Raw genomic sequence first — 24169 nt, 5'->3', positions numbered from 1 at the left:
TTAAAGGTCTTGAAAGGGCCAACCATCTTGAATGGCTGTGCCCGAATCGCACCCGACATCCCATAATCAGAAGTCTAGGAAACCAGAAATCAGGGCCTCAGTGTAGCAGTCAGACAAAACACAGGCAGCTTTGTGGGAGCAGCTTTCCCCCATCACTGTTAGGATAGTGTGGGGCTATAATTGCTGTCATCTCGCCTTTCGGAGCCCAGGCACAGACTGTGGGAATTGGAAGAGTCATTTAATCACCAGGGAAACAAAATGATGGGAGCTCCAATTTGGCCAACAGAAGTTGAGGGAGGGAAAGAGGGGATGTGGAGCGCGTCATCAGAGCCTAGGACCTGCACACAGTCTGGGGCCAAATTACTGAGCATGCAGGCGCTTGCTTTGGTCCTCCTACCCTCTGCGACTGTGGAACCAGGCAAGGCGTCCATCTTGAGATAGTTTGACATTCAGGCTTGACCATCACTAACGTCAACCACAATATAATCAACAACACATGTACTTCATGTAACCTCAAATACTTTCTCAGGGATATGCACATCTTGAATGGTCTGCTCAGTCATGTACAATCACAAATGAACCAATGCTGTGTTTGCATGCCAAAATGAATCCTTCATTATATAATTAGCGGTTGAAACCAGTTTAATTTCTGCCCTTTTAATGGTTAAATCCCATTGGATCCCATTGAAAGACAAAGAGTTAATGTCGCCTTTGGCTCTCAGGTCGTCTGCCATATCATCATTTGGGTGTCAAACAGAAGGCTGGGGTCTCAGCACCTTTTCTATACACCAATTTCCTTCCTATTCACAGAGAGCACGGGAGAACAGAGGGATGTTCTCGCTTCACAGCCCAACAATTAACGTTGGGGCCTCACAAAAAAGGCTCAAAAAGAGAGCGAGAGAAGGAGAGAGAGAGAAAGAGAGAGAGAGACAGAGAGACCAAATCAAGAGAAACAGGAAATTGGACGTCCCCAGAACAGCATCCCTTGCTTTCTCTTATTCTCTACCTCTCCTTTTCTCTCCCTCCCTTAGGGTGGTTGGGTAGCAGCCAATCTAATTGAAAGGCAGATCAATGAAGAGATATATTGTCATTTTCCAGCGCCACCCTCTTAATCAATTAATCTATAATAGAATCCGAGGAGCCCCTTAAAGGGCCAGCGGCTCCATTAACAGGTGCTGACAGATATGGGCTTGATTATTAGAGATGGAATAGTGAGAAACAGAGAGTAACAGATTTGGGATTCATTTCAAGAAATGTCCATAAATTACATGGAAATATGTGACTTACAAAACAATACTCTTTGTGAGTTATTTTCATCTTTTACAATGTCCGGTCAATCAGATAATGCACTGAAGAAAAATGACTGGGATTGGTTAATGGCAACATACAGTAGAGGCTTGATGTACTTACTATATGTTGCTGACGTTATCTTAATGCACTTGCAATTTTGTGTTTCCAAGCCATTTAGAGTAGTGCGGTGGCTAAAAGAACCACATAATAGACTTCCCATTATGATCTGGAATGCCAATAGTTTAAAGCTACTTTAAAATAAGAGTCATAAAGCGACAACTCACTCACACAATAAAATGTGTGTTTGTGAGGAAGAATGGATAAATCAAGGCAACAGCTGGGCGAGTGTCGACTTCCGACCAGGGATCTGTACCTTAAAGGCACTGTGTTCTCTCTGAGGAACCACAGTTCAAATATAACTACACCCCAAAGATATTGGGTGGGTAAATGAAACTTTGTAAATGTGCTTTGTAAATAAGGGAATACTTAAAAATGTGTATAAATGCTTTGGAAAGCTATTATCAAAATCTTCACAGAGAGATGCTAACTTTACCTCAGAAATGTTGAATAGATGTGCAGTTACCACCTAAAATACAGGTTATTAAGTGTATGTGTGTGTTTGTCCTAAACCACACCAATGTAGGCTCAATTAAAACTTGTATTGTAGTATTTATGCAGTAGCAGTAGCATTTGGACATGCCTTTTCCCAGAAGTAACATAAAATCCATGAACAGTTTTTTGGTGCTATAAAAACAGCTGGAAGAATCCCCTCACATGCAAAAGCTTCCAGTTTTCAATATATGACAGCATGAAGCGATGGTGTAAACAAAACATTTGTTTTATACATGTTACCCTTGCAGAGTCATGTAGTAAACACATAAATAAAATGGCAGGTCATTTGGAAAATGAAACACTGAAGAGTGGCTCATGACATTTGCATATAATATACTTAACTCAATGGCCTTAACATAATTTCCAGCAAACGTTTAGAGCAGTTTGTGAAATGCAGTCAAGTACTATTCAGAGGCAGCGTTTTTCATCAGTCTCCATGGCAATCACAGTTTGATTTCTCTGCAATATGTGTGGACACTTGAGTTGTTGGATAGCAGTGAAAAAATAATGAAATGGCAAGGCTTGACAGAGGCGGATATGCAGTATATACAACAATGAGGCCCATTGTGTCAACGGGTGTATAAGAGGCGAAGTCAGGTGCAGGAGAGTAGCGTGAGGTAAACAGGTGCACTTTTATTTTAGTTCCAAAACGAGAGCATTACATAAATCAAATGCGCTCAAAACATGGAACATGACAAAAGTAAAGCGCGTAATAAGACACCACAATAACATGAAACAATTACACACAAAAAATTATGGGAAACAGAGGGTTAAATACAAGTAGATTGATTGGGGAAATGAAAACTAGGTGTGTATAGAAACAAGAAAAGACAAATGGATATATGAAAAACGGAGCGGCGATGGCTAGAAAGTCGGTGACGTCGATCACCGAACCCTGGCCGAACAAGGAGAGGAGCGACTTCGGCAGAAGTCGTGACACTTTGTGAAAGGGTGAACATTTGCAGGCTAAAAAGACACAGCTCAAATGAAGATGAAATAGATTGTGCAACAGAACTTCAATAATTTGAATAATTCTGTATTATTGCTGTGTCATGCAAAACAACTATTTTCCACATTCCACATAACATGTTATCTTGCTTTGGCGTGCCACAACCAAGGGGCTATATGCTCGAAAGACTTGCTTGGCCAAAGTCCAATTGGAGCTGTCAGCTTTAATGGTGAGTGGTTGATCTGGGGCAATAAATCATGATACACTGGCACATGTTGAAACCCAGTCCACAGTCATTGGATTAATTAGCCATATTAGACATATTGTCACTTCTGAGCCGGGCCATGTGATGGTCATGTGTGTTGTGTGATGTCCTGGGGGTTGTATGGATGGTTCATGTATACGGTTCCAAGTTGTTGTTGACGCTGTCTGTCTTTCCAGCAATCATTATGCATGGATAACTGTGTTGCGCAAAGTAATTAAGGTTAGTTAAGCTATTTGCATTCTGATCACAGTTCACAATATTCTGAGAAGATCTTTTCCAGTTTACACTTTCAAGGCTAGAATGAACTTTCAACCAGATCTCAGGGCAATTTGTAGGATTAGGTATGTATGACATATATGTTAGGTTAGGATACATTATGAATGGAATAGTGGTTGGACAATATCATACGAATTGGATGACGTAACGTATCATACATCTTGGAGGATGTATAGTATTATTCGTCTTTCTCTGTTGCGTCTTTCTCTGTTAACAACAAGAGAGAATTACTGGGAGAATTGGTGGTTAGGAGAACTAACGACAAAGGTTAGGAGAATTTCCATAAAAGGTTAGGAGAATTTCCGTAAAAGGTTAGGAGAATTTCCGTAAAAAGGATGCTAATGGCGAAAATAAATTAGGGGAGAGAGAGAGAACCCCCAAAGGCGTCTCGTCAAATATTCCAAAAAGGTCATGCTCATCCGTTTTAGCATTTGTAATCCACAATGATAATTTACTTCAAACAGCAAGGCGTGACAAATGAAGCAGAGGCACCGCAATAGAAAGATCACCCGCTAAAAACTGAAGTACCTCTAGGGCCGAGACACAGCATCCAACCATGTTGACAAGCTGTCAGCCATAATACGACATCTAATGCCGGATAATTCATCTAAATTCATTGACTGCACCATTTCGCTGACAGCTTGGCCAAATGTTTGATGGGGGCCCCAAACTAGCGGCATCCGTCACAGATGAGCTGAAATGTATTTAGGGACTGCATCATCATGTTTTATTCAATTACGCACTGGAGCTCAATGAATCAGTTTTTGCAATTAAGTTAAACATGCACATGCATGAAACATGAGGGCGATATCAAGGGTATTCAAAGTTAGGGTTGCTTTCCTTGGTTTTGTTGTGCTTTAGGAGAAGGATGCATTTCAAGCTAAATGTTGTTAGATTGTGTAGATTGTGTTTGAATGCATGGATTTGTAAGTTAGGAATTTACAACAGAAACACTTTTTTTTAGAAATCTACAATGGTGGCCTACACCAGAATAGCAAGGAATCCCAATAACATCGCAGTCCCTATGCACAGGCAGATCAGTAAATGCCATCTCCAGAAGCATTTCTATGAATGCCAAGCACTGCGTTTACTTGGGTATTTTGCAATAAGTCATATTTATTTGGCCAAGCGGCACTCTATCAAATCACTCCGTATTATTGCCCACTGCGGCATTTGATGGGTCCTACTATGTCCTGCTCTGTTGAGTCTTATACTCTGCAGTTTCCCCCTGTTCAAGCACATGTAATATTGCCTTTCGCATTCCATCAAGTTAAGACACAGCCCTCGTTCAGATAGGTACAGTGACATTTTCTCAGCACGGTGGGGTTTGTTAAGATTCTAGAATGGTCTATTTTATTCCCTGCTCTGTGTAAATAACATCATATCAGCCTAATGCCTACTCAATGTGATTGTGAAGCCTGGTGTGTGTCTTTTCATATAAGGCATATGATACGTTTACATTTTAATTCATTCCATGATCACGTGATTGATGCCAGTATCTCAAGGTAAATGTTATGGCAGGCTTAATGAAATGCACACGTTGAATAATGTATGCATTTTCATGGGAATATTTTGAATCAACATACCCCATATAGATAGAAAACTATGATTATAGGCCTTGCATTCTGAAAGCATCTCATTTGAACCCTCTAACTGGCAATACAAAATCTCTCCACAACCTTATTAATTAACACAAATTGTTTGACTGATATATGACATTCCTAAAATTTCAAGTGAAAATATTATCCTGACACTAACTGACCTATTTTTGTGAAATTAGTTGAGTACGTTCTACTGATCTGTAAACCATATTTTAAAGGTGCAATATGCAGAAATTACTCTGCCATTTCTTGGTTGCTAAAATTTTAATAGTTCACCTAATTTCAGTTTATGTGACAAAACAAGCAGTCATTGTGTAGAGAATCATTGCACCATCTAAACCGCTGTATTTCTAGCTGTTTGAAGCTGGTATACAAAACTGAAAGTAAAAGAAAGTGAAATGTAGAACGGGAAGCATAGAAATAGTTCACATAGAACAGATATACAGCTTCTTAGACTTGCTTTCAAGTCTGGTTGGGTCATGGAAAAGTTTTAAGGTTTTTATTTCCCATACCTGATTGATTTGTATACACTGAATTTTCTTATACAACTATTTGGTCTATTTATTGAAACATGTATTTGTTATATAAATGTAGATTGAAGTAAAGGCATTGGCGTAATTATACCTACAGTCTCGAAATGCGCAACATGGTGTGTGCAATTTATGTGTAATTTTGGTCAGTTCTAAAAAAAGTTATACAAAAAATATTTATTCACGGTCTCTTTAAGTGTTCACCGTTTCGACTACTATACACAGGAGCTAGGGGGTGGGCTTTAGCCAGGAGAGCGTTTTTGCAGATAACAGGACTTCTGTTCATTCAAGAGTGAGGAGGAAATGGGAGACACAGAGAAAGGATGAAAGTCTCTATCAAGAATTAAGCTGCACATACTCTATCAGAAGAATAGCTTTTTGATGAGGAAGTTGACTCTCAATACAGAGGGACGGAGTTACGAAAAATTCCCATCAACAATACGGTGACAGTGACAGAGAAAACTAAGAAAATAGCACATATTCTAAGGCCGACCATATCCAGACGCGTAATTTTGCCATCCTTCCGCGCCTGTTGCAGGACATTATCAGAGGAATACATGATATAAGTAGAAGCCGAAAAGAACGAATTCTTCAGAATGTCTTATGTAGGCTTTTTTAATCAGTTGTAATGCTGCGAGTGGTTAGGTGGTGGAAATTGTCCGAACATGTGGGGCTGACTTTCCAAAGTTGTCGGATGCCACTTCTGTAGACTTGACCGACCATACCCACATTTGGATAATTGAGATTTTTGGGGGGATACCTTTGAAGACAACTTTATCATACACCAGAGGGTAATGGAGTTTCGCCTCACGTTGGATACCCTATTGGTTTTTATTGTGCTTATTGGTTTGGTTTTTGGTAAGTTCAATGCATGATACAATTCTACTATTTCTTATATTTTATGCTCAATGTGTTTGACTATAAATTTGTTATCCGTTGTGATGCATTTGTTTTTGGTGACACTCTCGGCCCATTAACCAATTAAATTAAATGTGAGGTTTATTTTTGCGCGCAAGCCTTCTGTGACAGACGCGCATTCACTTACAATCCTCTCGGTATAGGCCGAGTAAAAAAATATTATGGAGTGATCTTGAATAAGAAGATAATATGACAAATTGGTGTATTTTGCTCAAAACATTGACAATTGAGAAAGTTGATTACGACATTATAAACAATGCCCTTTGATGCGCATCCGTTTCTCAGCTAAACGCAGACTACTGGCTGTACCTAAAATGAGGAAAATATATCAGTGTACCTTTTAAAATGAGGAAAAGATATCCGTGAGGGGAGAAATGCTTAGGTCTTTGAGGCCACCTTGACAAAGCTTGAGCAATCACAGAAATAACTATTCAGTGATGCCACTGGGTTCGACACCACTTAAATTATGCAAACGAGTTTAAGAGAGGAAAAATGGATGGCATGGGGACCTTGGCAACATGTTGACCTCTGTTGTGACTGTGTCTTCAATATCTATATTCTTGAATAACTAATGAGAGGAGATGGGGCCCGAATTCGAACAGCTGAATGTTGCAGTTGTAAGTAATAGAGATAGTAACAGTGTGTCCCAATCACAGTATCATTTCTTATTTGAAGTTTCACTGAGTTTTGTAACAGAAGGTGGATTGTTCTCAAGGGAACTCAGCCTGTTGATTAATACAACTAAGTTACCATAACTCGCTATCCCCACTGCATGTCCTATGGCCACAGGGAGGATTCCCGGTCGTATGGTGCCAATTTAACAGGAATTACTGGGATTTTGTCATTTTCCGACAGCATTGTGTCTGGGACCCTGCCCTATACTGCTGAGCTGGCTTTTACGAGGCTGTAAACATAGGCTATGAACCCAGACCGTGACAACATCTGCGAAAGCACTCCTTCAATGACTCTAGATGCTCCAATGCGGCCACAAGGCTACATTGAATGCACAATCGTTCACAGCTTTGTCAAATCTTCCTAATTCAATGTTCCCATAACCTCAAATCGAATCAATGTCATTTCCCACCAGATTTTCCTCTCTAAGTCCAAATATTATTTTTATCCTATGTGTCCATGTTAAGATGCAAGCTGTTTTCCACTGTGCATATCACCTTTCAACAAAAAGTCTCCACCAACCATTCCCGCTATGCGGTGAAGGTCCATCCTGCTATCGCCCATTACTTTTTCACACCTGATAAGAGCCTTAAATGGGGGCCAGGGTTGAGTTTCAAGGTCTGGCTTCAGTTTGTCAGTAAGGTGACGTTCAATCAACCCAGTTGCTAGTTTGTCAACCCTGTTTTCAGTCTCCTGAATGACCGAATGGGAGAGGGCCATGTGTTTGCTCAGCTCCTTTTAAAGTCACTGGAAAGTGGCCTCAGAACAGCTGTCAGTTTTCTCATGACTGTCCCCAAACAGGCCTTTAATGAGGCCAAAAAGCCAGGATGAAACCTTTAACGTAATTACAGTACACACATCCCAGAACAGGCCTGGGTGGAAAATGGCTTATGTTATTGGTCTAGAGTGCGTGCAGCTACAATAGAAACCACTAGCTAAGCTATGCATCTCTCTGTCATCACCATTACTCAGTGAGTCATTTCCTAAACGGTGACGTGAATAATGGAGACGTTTGATGGGTAACAGGGATCCCTCACTAGGCTACCATAGACCAGGCTTTTCCTGTTTGTCTGTTGTAAACACTGTCTAAGACGTCTGACTGCCACCAGCCCATAAAACATACAGTAGACAGAGAGCTGCATCCCCAAGTGAGGACACCAGACACCTTAATCATCTGGGTTCTGATCTAAAATCGTCACTTTGATAAGATCTAAAAAGATGTACAGACAGCGAGACACACCAGAGAGACAGACAGACAAACAGGCAGAGAGAAGACAGAGGGAGAACGTTAGGTAAGACACAGTCAGAACCCTCTCTATCAGAGGTGTCATGCCCATAGGGCAGGGCACGTGCCCCTCAGATTATTCATATTATATTTTTGCTTTTGTTGTTTCTCTGTAATAGTACTAGCCACCTAGCAATTTTATGAAGTTGGCTTTAGCTAGCCCAGATAGGTTCTCAATCTCCCAACCTCATAACTAGCTGGCATCTTAGCTGGCATGCTGCTGGCAAGGTTGGTAGACTTTAGAAAAGCAAGACATGACTAAACGTACTGAATAAAACTCACATTCCTTTCAATCTTTTACCCAAGTCAGGAGTAAACAGACAGCTCAAGATGTATGCTTAGATATCTCAACTTGCCTACCTGGTTAAATAAAGGTAAAATAAAAAAAATAAAAAAAATATGCAGACAAATACTTTTTTTTCTTTTTTTCTTACATAGAAATAAGTATAATGATTAAGGCTGTAGATTGCAGGAAAAAGAAAAGCTGTTTCAGGTGTTTGAAAAATGCAACATTCTCCAACTAGAACCGCCCCCCAGCCATCCTCACATATTTTGTGCCCCTTGCTCTCTGTTGCCTCTCAGATAACACACACACACACACACACACACACACACACACACACACACACACACACACACACACACACAGGGTAGTGCGAGAAGGTAGTGCGTACGGCCCAGGTCATCACTGGGGCCAAGCTTCCTTCCATCCAGGACATCTATGCCAGGCAGTGTCAGAGGAAGGCCCCAAAAATGGTCTCCAGCCACCCTAGTCAGACTGTTCTCTCTGATCCCGCACGGCAAGTGGTACCGGAGCTTCAAGTCCAAAAGGCTCCTTTACAGCTTATACCCCCAAGCCATTAGACTGCTGAACAGTTCATCAAATGGCTACCTGGATTATTTGCAATGACCCTGCTTTTTTTTACGCTGCTGCTACTCGTTGTTAATTATCTATTCATAGTCACTTTATCCCTACCTACATGTACTGTACATATTATCTAAATGACCTTGACTAATTTGTACCCCAACACATTGCCTTGGTACCGGGACCCCTGCATATAACCTCCTTATTGTTATTTTATTGTGTTACTTTCTTTTTTTACTTTAGTTTATTTAGTAAATATTTTCTTAACTTTTATTTTTCTGAGAACTGCGTTGTTGGTTAAGGGCTTGCAAGTAAGCATTTCACAGTAAGGTCTACTTACACCTTTTGTATTTTGCGCATGTGACATACAATGTGATTTGATTTGACACACTAGCAGTCCCCCTCATCGCTCCTATCTTCGTCTGTTATCATGCAGATCAAACAAACTGTCGATATCTTGGGAAGCGTTGGCATGAGCTGTAGAGTTGATCCATCACCCATGGCGTGACTCAGCTAACCAAGCATAAAGACAGGTTCAAAATCTAAATCACTCACTATTAAAGACGATCATGATATTCCTCATGTGTCTGCTATTTGTCATCAGCCAAAGTCCGTTATCATAAGCGCACACTAAAATACCCATCAAGAGGGACAAAGTAATTTGAAGGTCGGACACATTCTTATTCCGAGGGCTAAAAAGAGGCACCCTAACCTGTTTGCCACTGCCAGATAGGGCTGGAGGTATCCAGTTCATCCGGTCATCAAAAGAAACAAACCAAACCACAGGGGACATTTTTTTAACAGTGACTGCTGACAACATCTCTCTCCAGACTTTGAAGAGTTCCAGCACGGCTGTCCGAAGTGAAAAGGGGCCACAGGGCCCTCAACAATACCAGCGTGGCATAAATCTGACGGGCCCCTGGGCCGTGGCCCCAAGTCGCAGACGGCTTAATGGCCGGGGGCATTAGTTCCAGTAGTCCAGTGGTTGTATAGACATTGATAAAACGTTGCGTGGACGCTGACCCCTAGCGCTGGTCACGCACTAAAATGGACAGAGAAAGAGAGGAAAAAAAGAGAGCAGAAGTGACAATGTATGACTGTTACGGCTTTGTGTTTCTCTGTATTTTTTTTCAGTTTTACCATAAAGGATATTCTATGCATTGTATTTCTATGTCCTGTTGCTGTCGGCATAGGAATATAATTAATAGAATGTATTTTTATCTTGTCACTGTCAACACAAGCTGTCAACAACATTTTCTGCATATTCCGTTAAACTTCTGCTACTTGAGGACTATGTAGTTAGTTATATGCAGAACAGCGTGATGTAGGCTGAGGAAGAAGACATTTCAAACTCTGGAAGTCTCACCCCTCCACGTTTTGTCTGCGGAGGCTCTCAAAGTGTTTTCAATTTCATAGATACCGGTTGAAATGATTGAACTGCAAATTAATAGTTTTCTTTGCATGAAATGGCAAAGTAAATAGGATGTTTTCCCTGCTATTGCTGTGTTAATCCAACATTAAAGCAATATCTGCGATCCTTCTGTTATGTGTTTGTGAATACACATTCATCTATTTCTGGAAAACCAGGGAATTTTACTGGAATTTTGAAACACATAACCAATGCAATTTTTCCCCATATTTCTTAGGAACCTGTTTTCAGTTCCTACCGCTTCCACTGGATGTCACCAGTCTTTGGAATTTGGTTGAGGTTATTCCTTTGTGCAATGAATAAGTAGGCCAACTAGGAACTGGGTACACTTTTGTGAGTTGCGCAAGATGTGAAAAGTGGCGCTGGTTTGTTTTCTGTATTGTACACAGAAAGACCCGTCTACAATTTGATTGATTATTAACGTTTAAAAATACCTAAAGTTGTATTACAAAAGTAGTTTGAACAAACTTTTTTTTAACTTACAGTATATTTGTATATTGGTTTTCGTGTCATGGTTTTCATATTATTATTCCAAGATGGCGTAGCTGTCAGACGTCTTTGTCCTTCGTCTTGTCCTCGTCCCATGTACAGTGGGGCAAAAAAGTATTTAGTCAGCCACCAATTGTGCAAGTTCTCCCTATTAAAAAGATGAGAGAGGCCTATAATTGTCATCATAGGTACTCTTAAACTATGACAGACAAAATGAGAAGGAAAAAAATCCAGAAAATCACATTGTAGAATTTTTAATGAATTTATTTTCAAATTATGGTGGAAAATAAGTATTTGGTCAATAACAAAAGTTTATCTCAATACCCTTTGTTGGCAATGACAGAGGTCAAACGTTTTCTGTAAGTCTTCACAAGGTTTTCACACACTGTTGCTGGTATTTTGGCCCATTCCTTCATGCAGATCTCCTCTAGAGCATTGATGTTTTGGGGCTGTTGCTGGGCAACACGGACTTTCAACTCCCTCCAAAGATTTTCTATGGGGTTGAGATCTGGAGACAGGATAGAACACTCCAGGACCTTGAAATGCTTCTTACGAAGCCACTCCTTCGTTGCCCGGGCGGTGTGTTTGGGATCATTGTCATGCATCTTCAATGCCCTTGCTGATGGTTTTCACTCAAAATCTCACAATACATGGCCCCATTCATTCTTTCCTTTACACGGATCAGTCGTCCTGGTCCCTTTGCAGAAAAACAGCCCCAAAGCATGATGTTTCCACCCCCATGCTTCACAGTAGGTATGGTGTTCTTTGGATGCAACTCAGCATTCTTTGTCCTCCAAACACGACGAGTTGAGTTTTTACCAAAAAGTCATATTTTGGTTTCATCTAACCATATGACATTCTCCCAATCATCCAAATGCTCTCTAGCAAACTTCAGACGGGCCTGGACATGTACTGGCTTAAGCAGGGGGACACGTCTGGCACTGCAGGATTTGAGTCCCTGGCGGCGTAGTGTGTTACTGATGGTAGGCTTTGTTACTTTGGTCCCAGCTCTCTGCAGGTCATTCACTAGGTCCCTCCATGTGGTTCTGGGATTTTTGCTCACCGTTCTTGTGATCATTTTGACCTCTTGTGATCGTTTTGACCCCACGGGGTGAGATCTTGCGTGGAGCCCCAGATCGAGGGAGATTATCAGTGGTCTTATCAGTGGTCTATGTCTTCCATTTCCTAATAATTGCTCCCACAGTTGATTTCTTCAAACCAAGCTGCTTACCTATTGCAGATTCAGTCTTCCCAGCCTGGTGCAGGTCTACAATTTTGTTTCTGGTGTCCTTTGACAGCTCTTTGGTCTTGGCCATAGTGGAGTTTGGAGTGTGACTGTTTGAGGTTGTGGACAGATGTCTTTTATACTGATAACAAGTTCAAACAGGTGCCATTAATACAGGTAATGAGTGAAGGACAGAGGAGCCTCTTAAAGAAGAAGTTACAGGTCTGTGAGAGCCAGAAATCTTGTTTGTAGGTGACCATTATTTTCCACCATAATTTGCAAATAAATTCATTAAAATTCTTACAATGTGATTTTCTGTTTTTTTTTCTAATTTTGTCTGTCATAGTTGAAGTGTACCTATGATGAAAATTACAGGCCTCTCTCATCTTTTTAAGTGGGAGAACTTGCACAATTGGTGGCTGACTATATACTTTTTTGCCCCACTGTATACATCTTTTTATATATTTTTCTAAACCTCAACTTCAAAATATTCTCCTGCAACCTGCCTCACCCAATGTGGTGTGGATCTGTTTTTTTGTAAAGTATTTTTATTTACTCCGGGCCCGGAATCCCCCAACAGAAGCTTGCCATCTCACTAGCTACTAGCTAGTAGTCAGCAGTCAGCTAATCCACTGCTAGCGGTCATCAGCTAACTTTAAGCTCGGAAGGCTCTTGCCAGTACGACGCGAGTCAAACCAGAGCATACTGGACCTATTTTCTCTCCATTTCCCCGGATTCCTACGGCAAGCTCTGAAACTTTTCACCTGGATCATCGCAGCTAGCTAGCTGCAACCCGAGTGACTATTCCTGGCTAAAGTCTCTGTCCCAAAGCAAGCACCAATTTGCCTGGAGCTAGCCCATTCTAGGCCCATCTCCCCACTAGCTGAAGAGGCCCATCAGCCATTAATGGGTTGCAATACCCGAACCCCTTCTACTGAAGGTACGGGGCATGGAACCCCGCAGATCCTTCTGCTCGAGGGGGTACTCAACTGGCTCCTATGTCGCGATGTCCCCTGAATGCCCGATGCCTGCCTGCCGCGGTCTGCTAGCTGTCTAAAGCATATCAGACTGTTAGCTAACAGGCCCATCGGCCAATTTCTCGGGCCATTATACCTATTTTGCCAATTGGCCTGGGCCCCTTTTACTAAATGAAGCTCTGCATATCCATCACAACAGGTCTACCGACGTAATCTGCCCAAGGTTTTTTTTCCAACAGGCCCCTCCGTTGTGACGTCCCCTGAATTCCCATCGTTAGCCTGCTAGCCACGGCCCGCTAGCTGTCTAGAGCATATTGGACTGTTAGCTGAATAGATCCATAGGCCAATTTCTTGTGCTACTATACCTATTTTGTCAATTGGACTTGGACCCCTCTGCTACTCGGAACCCTACTAATCCATCACGACGGGTCTATCGACGTCACCACACGAGGAGGCTAAAACAGACTTTCCTCCGACACGACGTCTCTCTAAGGCCCTTCTGCTAGCGGTCTGAATCGCCGTGTCTCCAACCAGCCCAACCACTCACTGGACCCCTATGATCACTCGGCTATGCATGCCTCTCCCTAATATCAATATGCCTTGTCCATTACTGTCCTGGTTAGTGATTGTTGTCTTATTTCACTGTACAGCCTCTAGCCCTGCTCAATATGCCTTAACCAACCATTTAGTTCTACTTCTCACGTATGCAGTGATATCACCTGGTTTAAACGTCTCTAGAGACAATATCTTTCTCATCATTACTCAATGCCTAGGTTTACATCCAATGTACACACATCCTACCATACCTTTGTCTGTACATTATGCCTTGAATCTATTCTATCGTGTCCAGAAATCTGCTCCTTTTACTCTCTGTTTCGAACGTACTAGACGACCAGTTCTAATAGCCTTTAGCCGTACCCTTATCGTACTTCTCCTCTGTTCCTCTGGTGATGTAGAGGTTAATCCAGGACCTGCAGTGCCTAGCTCCACTCCTATTCCCCAGATGCTCTCATTTGTTGACTTCTGTAACCGTAAAAGCCTTGGTTTCATGCATGTTAACATTAGAAACCTTCTCCTTAAGTTTGTTTTATTCACTGCTTTAGCATACTCTGCCAACCCAGATGTCTTAGCATTGTCTGAATCCTGGCTTAGTAAGACCACCAAAAACCCAGAAATTTCCATCCCTAACTATAACATTTTCTGCCAAGATAGAACTGCCGAAGGGGGCGGTGTTGCAATCTACTGCAGAGATAGCCTGCAGAGTTATGTGTTACTACCTAAACAATTCGAGCTTCTACTTTAAAAAATTTCCAGAAACAAGGGCATTTCCAGAAACAAGTCTCTCACCGTTGTTGCTTGCTAAAGACCACCCTCTGCCCCCAGCTGTGCCCTGGACACCATATGTGAATTGATTGCCCCCCATCTATCTTCAGAGCTCGTGCTGCTAGGTGACCTAAACTGGCACATGCTTAACACCCCGGCCATCCTATAATCAAATCAAATCAAATTTATTTATATAGCCCTTCGTACATCAGCTGATATCTCAAAGTGCTGTACAGAAACCCAGCCTAAAACCCCAAACAGCAAGCAATGCAGGTGTAGAAGCAGGGTGGCTAGGAAAAACTCCCTAGAAAGGCCAAAACCTAGGAAGAAACCTAGAGAGGAACCAGGCTATGCGGGGTGGCCAGTCCTCTTCTGGCTGTGCCGGGTGGAGATTATAACAAAACATGGCCAAGATGTTCAAATGTTCATAAATGACCAGCATGGTCCAATAATAATAAGGCAGAACAGTTGAAACTGGAGCAGCAGCACGGCCAGGTGGACTGGGGACAGCAAGGAGTCATCATGTCAGGTAGTCCTGAGGCATGGTCCTAGGGCTCAGGTCCTCCGAGAGAGAGAAAGAAAGAGAGAATTAGAGAGAGCACACTTAAATTCACACAGGACACCGAATAGCACAGGAGAAGTACTGCAGATATAACAAACTGACCCTAGCCCCCGACACATAAACTACTGCAGCATAAATACTGGAGGCTGAGACAGGAGGGGTCAGGAGACACTGTGGCCCCATCCGAGGACACCCCTGGACAGGGCCAAACAGGAAGGATATAACCCCACCCACTTTGCCAAAGCACAGCCCCCACACCACTAGAGGGATATCTTCAACCACCAATTTACCATCCTGAGATGAGACATCCTTCTAATCTCACACAAATTATCAATGAACCTACCAGGTACAACCCCAAATACGTAAACACGGGCACCCTCATAGATATCATCCTAACCAACTCGCCCTCCAAATACACCTCTGCTATTTTCAACCAAGATCTCAACGATCACTGCCTCATTGTGGCAGGGTAGCATAGTGGTGAGAGCGTTGGACTAATAGCTGGAAGGTTGCAAGTTCAAATCCCTGAGCTGACGAGGTACAAATCTGTTGTTCTGCCCCTGAACAGGCAGTTAACCCACTGTTCCTAGGCCATCATTGAAAATAAGAATTTGTTCTTAACTGACTTGCCTAGTTAAATAAATAAAAAATAAAATTGCCTGCATCTGTAATGGATCTGCGGTCAAATGAACACCCCTCATCACTCTCTAAAACACTTCCGCAAGCAGGCCTTGCTAATCGACCTGGCCGGGGTATCCTGGAATGATATTGACCTCATCCCGCCAGTAGAGGATGCCTGGTTATTCTTTAAAAGTGCCTTCCTCACCATATTAAATAAACATGCTCCATTCAAAAGATGTAGCACCAGGAACAGATATAACCCTTGGTTCACTCCAGACCTGTCTGCCCTTGACCAGCACAAAAACCTCCTGTAGTGTACTGCACTAGCATCGTATAGCCCCCGTGATATGCAACTTTTCAGGGAAGTTAGGAACCAATATACACAGGCAGTTAGGAAAGCTAAGGCTAGCATTTTCAAACAGAAATTTGCATTCTGCAGGACATACTCAAAAAAGTTCCGAGACACTGTAAAGTCCATGGAGAATAAGGTTTTCAGCTGCCCACTGCACTGAGGCTAGGAAACACTGTCACCACTGATAAATCCACTATAATTGAGAATTTCAATAAGCATTTTTCTACGGCCGGCCATGCTTTCCACCTGGCTACCCCTACCCCGGTCAACTGCCCGGCACCCCCCACAGCAACTCGCCAAGGCCTCCACCATTTCTCCTTCACCCAAATCCAGATAGCTGATGTTCTGAAAGAGCTGCAAAATCTGGACCCCTACAAATCAGCCGGGCTAGACAATCTGGACCCTCTCTTTCTAAAATGATCTGCCAAAATTGTTGCCACCTCTATTACTAGCCTGTTCAACCTCTCTTTTGTGTCGTCTGAGATTCCCAAACATTGGAAAGCTGCCGCGATCATCCCCCTCTTCAAAGGGGGAGACACTCTACCCAAACTGCTACAGACCTATATCTATTTTACCCTGCCTTTCTAAGGTCTTCGAAAGCCAAGTTAACAAACAGATTAACGTCCATTTCGAATCCCACTGTACGTTATCCGCTATGCAATCTGGTTTCAGAGCTGGTCATGGGTGCACCTCAGCCACGCTAAAGGTCCTAAACGATATCATAACCGCCATCGATAAGAGACATTACCGTGCAGCTGTCTTCATCGACCTGGCCAAGGCTTTCGACTCTGTCAATCACCACATTCTTTTCGGTAGACTAAACAGCCTTGGTTTCTCAAATGACTGTCTCGCCTGGTTCACCAACTACTTCTCTGATAGAGTTCAGTGTGTCAAATTGGAGGGCCTGTTGTCCGGACCTCTGTCAGTCTCTATGGGGATGCCACAGGGTTCAATTCTCGGGCCGACTCTTTTCTGTATACATCAATGATGTCGCTCTTGCTGCTGGTTATTCTCTAATCCACCTCTACACAGACGACACCATTCTGAATACTTTTGGCCCTTCTTTGGATACTGTGTTAACTTCTTGCTCCTACTTGAGACGCAGACGTCTCAAGTAGGCACCTGGAAATGCAAATGCGCTAAATGCTAAATGTACTCGTTAAAACTCAAACATTCATTAAAATATACATGCAGGGTATTGAATTAAAGCTACACTCGTTGTGAATCTAGCCAACAAGTCAGATTTTTAAAATGCTTTTCGGCGAAAGCATGAGAAGCTATTATCTGATAGCATGCAACACCCCAAAATGCCTGAAGGCGACGTAAACAAAATAATTAGCGTAGCCGGCGCTACACAAAAACGCAGAAATAAAATATAAAACATTCATTACCTTTGATGATATTCTTTGTTGGCACTCCTATATGTCCCATAAACATCACAAATTGGTCTTTTTCACGATTAAATCCGTCCATGAATGCCCAAAATATCCATTTGTATAGCCTGTCTGCATCACGAAAAAAGCTCTCTTCCAACACGCAACGTCATGTTTAAAAATTATATAAATTGCCTATATTCTTTGACAAAACACTTCAACCTACTTTTATAACCCAACTTTAGGTATTTGTAAACGTTAATAAGCGATCAAATTGATCACTGGGCGATCTGTATTCAATAGCAGCTACAAAAGAAAAGTGTCCATTTTTCAATCTTCCAAAATCGATTGAGGTAGGCTGGATGGAATCACGGATCTATTGGTAATGTCTCAACGGATTTTTGTAAATGAAAATGACGTTTTTGGCTGTAGGAATTGCATCCGTCTCCATATTAAATTTGGTTTCCTTTAAATAATCCATGAAAGGGGCGCATGGATACTTTTTTCAGATTTCAGTGACCAGTTTTTCTTGCGCTTTTCGATGAAACACACGCTCTGTTATAGTCACAGCCGTGATTTAACCAGTTTTAGAAACTTCAGAGTGTTTTCTATCCACACATACTAATCATATGCATATACTATATTCCTGGCATGAGTAGCAGGATGCTGAAATGTTGCGCGATTTTTAACAGAATGTTCGAAAAAGGAGGGGGTAGGATAAAGAGGTTTTTAACTAACCTCCAGACGAGCTTCAATGCCATACAATTCTCCTTACGTGGCCTCCAACTGCTCTTAAATTCAAGTAAAACTAAATGCATGCTCTTCAACTGGTCCCTGTCCGCACCTGTCTGCCTGTCCAGCATCACTACTCTGGACGGTTCTGACTTACAATATGTGGACAACTACAAATACCTAGGTGTCTGGTTAGACTGTAAACTCTCCTTCCAGACTCACATTAAGCATTTCAAATCCAAAATTAAATCTAGAATCGGCTTCCTATTTCGCAACAAAGCATCCTTCACTCATGCTGCCAAACATACCCTTGTAAAACTGACCATCCTACCGATCCTCGACTTCGGCGATATCATTTACAAAATAGCTTCCAACACTCTATTCAACAAATTGGATGCAGTCTATCACAATGCCATCCGTTTTGTCACCAAAACCCCATATAATACCCACTACTATGACCTGTACTCTCTCGTTGGCTGGCCCTCGCTTCATACTCATCGCCAAACCCACTGACTCCAGGTCATCTACAAGTCTCTGCTAGGTAAAGCCCCGCCTTATCTCAGCTCACTGGTCACCGTAGCAACGCCCACCCGTAGCATGCGCTCCAGCAGGTATCTCACTCGTCACCCCCAAAGCCGATTCCTCCTTTGGCCGCCTTTCCTTCCAATTCTCTGCTGCCAATGACTGGAACGAACTGCAAAAATCACTGAAGCTGGAGATTCATATCTCCCTCACTAGCTTTAAGCACCAGCTGTCAGAGCAGCTCACAGATCAATGCACCTGTACATATCCCACCTGCAAATAGCCCATCCAACTACCTCATCCCCATACTGTATTTAGTTGTTTATTTTGCTCCTTTGCACCCCAATATCTCTACTTGCACATTCATCTTCTGCCCATCAATCACTACAGTGTCTAATTGATATATTGTAATTACTTTGCCAACATGGCCTATTTATTCCCTTACCTCTCTTATCTTACCTCATTTGCACACACTGTATATAGATTTTCATCAACTGTATTATTGACTGTATGTTTTGTTTATTCCATGTGCAACTCTGTGTTGTTGTATGTGTCGAACTGCTTTGCTTTATTCTTGGCCAGGTCGCAGTTGTAAATGAGAACTTGTTCTCAACTAGCCTACCTGTTTAAATAAAGGTGAAAAATAAATAAATTAATAAATATAAGCCCTTTTGGGTTTCAACCTCACCTGCACACTGTTTTTTTTATCATTTTTTTTATCTGTTCTGTTTTGTCTTACATTTGTTTTCTTTGGTGCAAATAAATACAACCTAATCATGGTCTTCTTATATGGTGCTGTATTTGGATAGTTCCCCGCTAAGTAAACTAGTTGCCAACTTAGACCCCTCTGAATGGCACTTCAAACAGCATTGGCCCACTGCCATGTGTACACTCCCATCAGGAGATCTCAGTCTAATGACTCTGAGCACAGACACACTTCCTCACCTCCACTGTTGACTTTGTCATTTAACTAAACTCATACTTTCTATCTCCTGTCACTCTATTACTACTACTACTACTACTACTACTATTAGGGAATAGACTCCTAGCTAGTCTTACTTGCCAACAACAGTATGTTGTACTGGTAGTAGCTTTATCTTAGTTCCATTTCCATTAACAGCATAGTATTCAGTGGACAGTTATAATTGCTCAGCATTCTGGTGAAGGTCAGATGAAAATGTTACAAATAAATAATACATATATGGCATATGGTAAAGTGGATTGGAGATGGAGTGAAACTTCTGTTTCTCTCTTCCCCCTTAGCCATCCTCTGAAGTCTAATAACAGAGATTTGGTTTTCATTAGATGAGACAATTTACTTGCGAAAAAGTGTCTATTCATTGAAGGACTTGTCTCCCTGTCACGCAGCTTTGAATCAGCTCAGGTAGTGGTTCCACAAAAGTGCAGCTAAATTTTCAAATTGACTGTCAACAACCAAAATGATATGCGTAGTAAAAGTGTGCGCCCTCCCGAAGTCTAATTGTCACCCGTAGCAGCTGGCAGAATTCTACAAATTGGCAGGGAGACCATTTGGTATTTCTCAGGTGCCAGACATTGCAGACTTGAGCACTTCGAAAGGCTCAGGCAATCGTTTGATGATTCATAATTTACCGTCCTCCGTTTCTCAAGGTGACTGGTTTCCTGTCAGTGTAGGGGATAATTTGTCAGCTGCTGTCATCGATTCCTTGACTTTGGCATCTGTCATTAGGATAAGTTCCTGTCAGATTTCCACTGAATATTCCTGTCGTCTCAAATAGGAATGTCAATATGGGAGAGGTATTGAGAAGTAGGTTCAGACTAGAAGGGAAGATCTTTCTCCACATAGAATTCCTCCGCTGGTTGTTTGAGTACATCTCTAATGTGAATTTTGCAGAGTGAGTTTAAAACTAGCTATGTTGCATACTTTGCCTTGTTACCTTTATTCTTTTGTTGTTCAGGCAGGCGTTAAGCGCCATATGCACAAAGAGAGGCTAGGCCTCTGACTGAGCATAGGGATGTTAGCCTGACTTAATCTGCTGCGGATAGCAGGAACAGGCTCTGCAGCCAGACATTTGATATCCCCCCTACTACACCATTCAATATTTGCCTTGATAATATCCACCAAGTTCACTTTGGGCCCCTTTCCTCTTCTGTGGTGATATGTGGGGTCTGTGGGTCAGACAGGATATGAGTTAGGGGCAGTTTGTGTGTGCACACGTGTATGTCTGTGTCTTCAGTTCCGGTGGGGTCTCTAATCCAGAAGAATGCTGAGACTGTGCCACTGTGTGTAAACTGCTGCTATCTCCCCCAGCTGTGGTGGTGGGCTGGTCTCAGTGGAACCCCCAAACCAGGAACTCACTCTGGGATACAGTCTCACACGCCCCAGTGATATGATACAGCTAAGCAGGGGCTCCACTGTTGCACTCACCAACAATTTATTAGTGATCTGCCTTTTACACCCCTGCCTCTACGCTATGTAAAATTACTGCCTGTAGTCTGAAACAGACAGCTCTTTGTGAAACGTGATCGGTTGCAAAGTTGTTTTCCAGATGTCGCTGTTGTTTGGTTAATGATTATAAAGAAAGAAGAAAATATTTGTGAGCATCTCTCTGAATTAATTTTCAGTGGGATCAAATGTAGAAAGAGTTAAGCAGAGGTAAGACTTGAGGGTGGCTTGTGCATCGCCGTAGCCTTCATGCAAAGTGACAACCCCTGGAAAACTCAGCACATGAAGAATCAATATCTCGCTTATGATTCCACTCTCTATTCTCCCCATCCTCCTCCTCCTTTCCCTCTCTCATGTACAATTGACAGTGTTAGTAGGGGAGAGTGGGGCATGTTGACCCATTTTTTCTTTTTACATTCAGCATCACTACTTCAAGGAAAATATAGTATTATTTCTAACAAAGCTGTCTACGTATATTTCAGGATATAATCAGAATTCATGTAAACATTACTGAAAACAAAGTGGTCCCACAACTTAGCCCAGGTATGGGGTAAATTGAGAATAAGGATAGGGTAAGTTGAGCCCCCTTGGGGTAACATCTTTCACTTCTACTAATTTCTGTACTGAATTGTGTTTATTTCACAAACACAATTCAACACAATCACAATTAAAAAAAAATGGATTTTAGGCAGTGACCCTTGCCAAGGATGTGGCCTCTGGTGTCCAACATGATAGATGTTGCTGTTTCTTGAATAACTTGAACCAATAAAGCCCTAGAAAAAGGATGATGAGTTTAATTCATGGATGGGGTTGTGGTATATTGTACATCTTAAACGTATGCCTACATTCAGATTCTTGCTGTTCAATATCACTTACCCACTCCAATTCGTAGGCAAGCTCTCTGCATTTGAGGCTTCTAAAGTGCTTGCCGTCCGAGAGTACTTAGCACCTCTGAACAGAGTGCAGGTAATTTGCAAACCAAGTGCAAACCGATTCTACATGTCTCTGTGATCGAACAGCAGATGAACAGTAGACCGTCATTAGGTGCAATGTGTTTTCTCCTTAATACTAGAAAGCTGAGCCTCGTGGGACCCCCCTTCAAGCTAGTGAGCAGTCATTCTTACTGCAACATTCTAACAATGTAATTAATACATGTAATATTTGCTATCGCAAAAATGATAATTTGGTCATGTTTAGAATACGATTTTTTATGTTGTTCAAATAACACAATAGTATTTGCCTTAGTTTATGTTACTGTAGGCTATATGTAAAAACAAAAACAATATATATAAGTTCAAGTGTTCAATCAATTTTAGTGCATTTGTTACAACTTTGAAACAGAATGCATATGTTAGAACATGGTAACAGCTTATTTTTATAATTACAAAATAAATTAAATACCCCAACCACCAATATGCACTGTCAGCAAGACGTGAGGTCAAATTATGTATACGGTAAACTAGTCTTGCTAGCTACATTTTCAGATATTACACATTTCTAATTTTGACAAAGTTGTTTTCATTTCAAGTGTACTGTTAGCTCACTAGCTAACATTACGTGTATGATCTTATTATTCGTATCTCAGAGCCATTTGCTTTGCTAGCTATAGCCTAATGTTAGCTAGCTAATATTGAACCTGGTTGGTTAGCTACCTGCAGATTCATGCAGGTTATGGTTCATTGTTTACCTATGTCTTGACGAAAGACTCCACTATGCAAGTAACCATTTCAATAGAATGTCACTGGGACAGCTGTTGATAGACAAGATAGTAAATAGTAAATTCGCCCCGTAAATTGTTGCCAGCAGCACAGTTGCAGTCACCAACGCGCTGGATAACATAAAAACAGCCTAACCAGTTCTGCTAGGGTGAGTAAAATGGTCAGTGATCTGTTCTCTCATTTGTGTCTGGAAGTAGATAGCAAGCTATCCAACATTGGCCAGTTAGCTTTGGTGCTTGACTGCTGTTAGGACAGAACGCTCAGATCAACCCTTAAAGAGATGGGTGGGGCTAAAGCTTAAGAGGGTGTGAACGAATGGGTCCATTTTTTCAAAATGTGTTCCTCAAATGCAGTGTATGATATATCATTTTGTGTCTCTGCTTTTATCCAATGTAAAAAACACTTTTTCAAATGTTGGTACATAAGACCGAATCAAGGCGTACACTTCCTCAAAATAGTCAGAAGTAATCTAAGATAACTCAAGAAATCTGTCAGTTAAAACCTGTTGCGACGAACAATCCCGTATCCGGGAGCGTAATTATAGCCTCAAGCTCATTACCATAATGCAACGTTAACTATTCATGAAAATCGCAAATGAAATGAAATAAATATATTGGCTCCCAAGCTTAGCCTTTTGTTAACAACACTGTCATCTCAGATTTTCAAAAAATGCTTTTCAACCATAGCTACACAAGCATTTGTGTAAGAGTATTGATAGCTAGCATAGCATTAAGCCTAGCATTCAGTAGGCAACATTTTCACAAAAACAAGAAAAGCATTCAAATAAAATCAATTACCTTTGAAGAACTTCAGATGTTTTCAATGAGGAGACTCTCAGTTAGATAGCAAATGTTCAGTTTTTCCAAAAATATTATTTGTGTAGGAGAAATCGCTCCGTTTTGTTTCTTCACGTTTGGCTAACTTTTTTCCAAATTAACTCGATAATATCGACAGAAACATGGCAAACGTTGTTTAGAATCAATCCTCAAGGTGTTTTTCACATATCTATTCGATGATAAATCACTCGTGGCAGTTTGGTTTCTCCTCTGAACAAAATGGAAAAATGCACGCACCTGGAGAGGACACTGAGCGGACACCTGGTAAATGTAGTCTCTTATGGTCAATTTTCCAATGATATGCCTACAAATACGTCACAAT

General features: G+C 41.6%; 1 protein-coding gene across 1 annotated transcript in view; it reads left to right on the top strand.

The window, feature by feature from the left end:
- The first annotated feature begins 5740 nt into the window (after positions 1-5740).
- The window catches only part of LOC110533520 (roundabout homolog 2), a 140164-nt gene continuing 121735 nt past the window's right edge, over positions 5741-24169 (top strand). Inside the window, exon 1 of the mRNA XM_090186156.1 lies at positions 5741-6381. Within this exon, the coding sequence (XP_090042282.1) occupies positions 6318-6381 (64 nt within the window). The 5' untranslated portion in view covers positions 5741-6317. The remainder of the gene's footprint in view (positions 6382-24169) is intronic.

Source organism: Oncorhynchus mykiss, chromosome 10 (assembly GCF_057628025.1).
Source record: "Oncorhynchus mykiss isolate SJ-2025 chromosome 10, ASM5762802v1, whole genome shotgun sequence".
In the NCBI taxonomy this organism is placed as follows: domain Eukaryota; kingdom Metazoa; phylum Chordata; class Actinopteri; order Salmoniformes; family Salmonidae; genus Oncorhynchus; species Oncorhynchus mykiss.
Note: the sequence above shows the minus strand (reverse complement) of the source record. Positions and strands in the feature narration are given on the sequence as shown.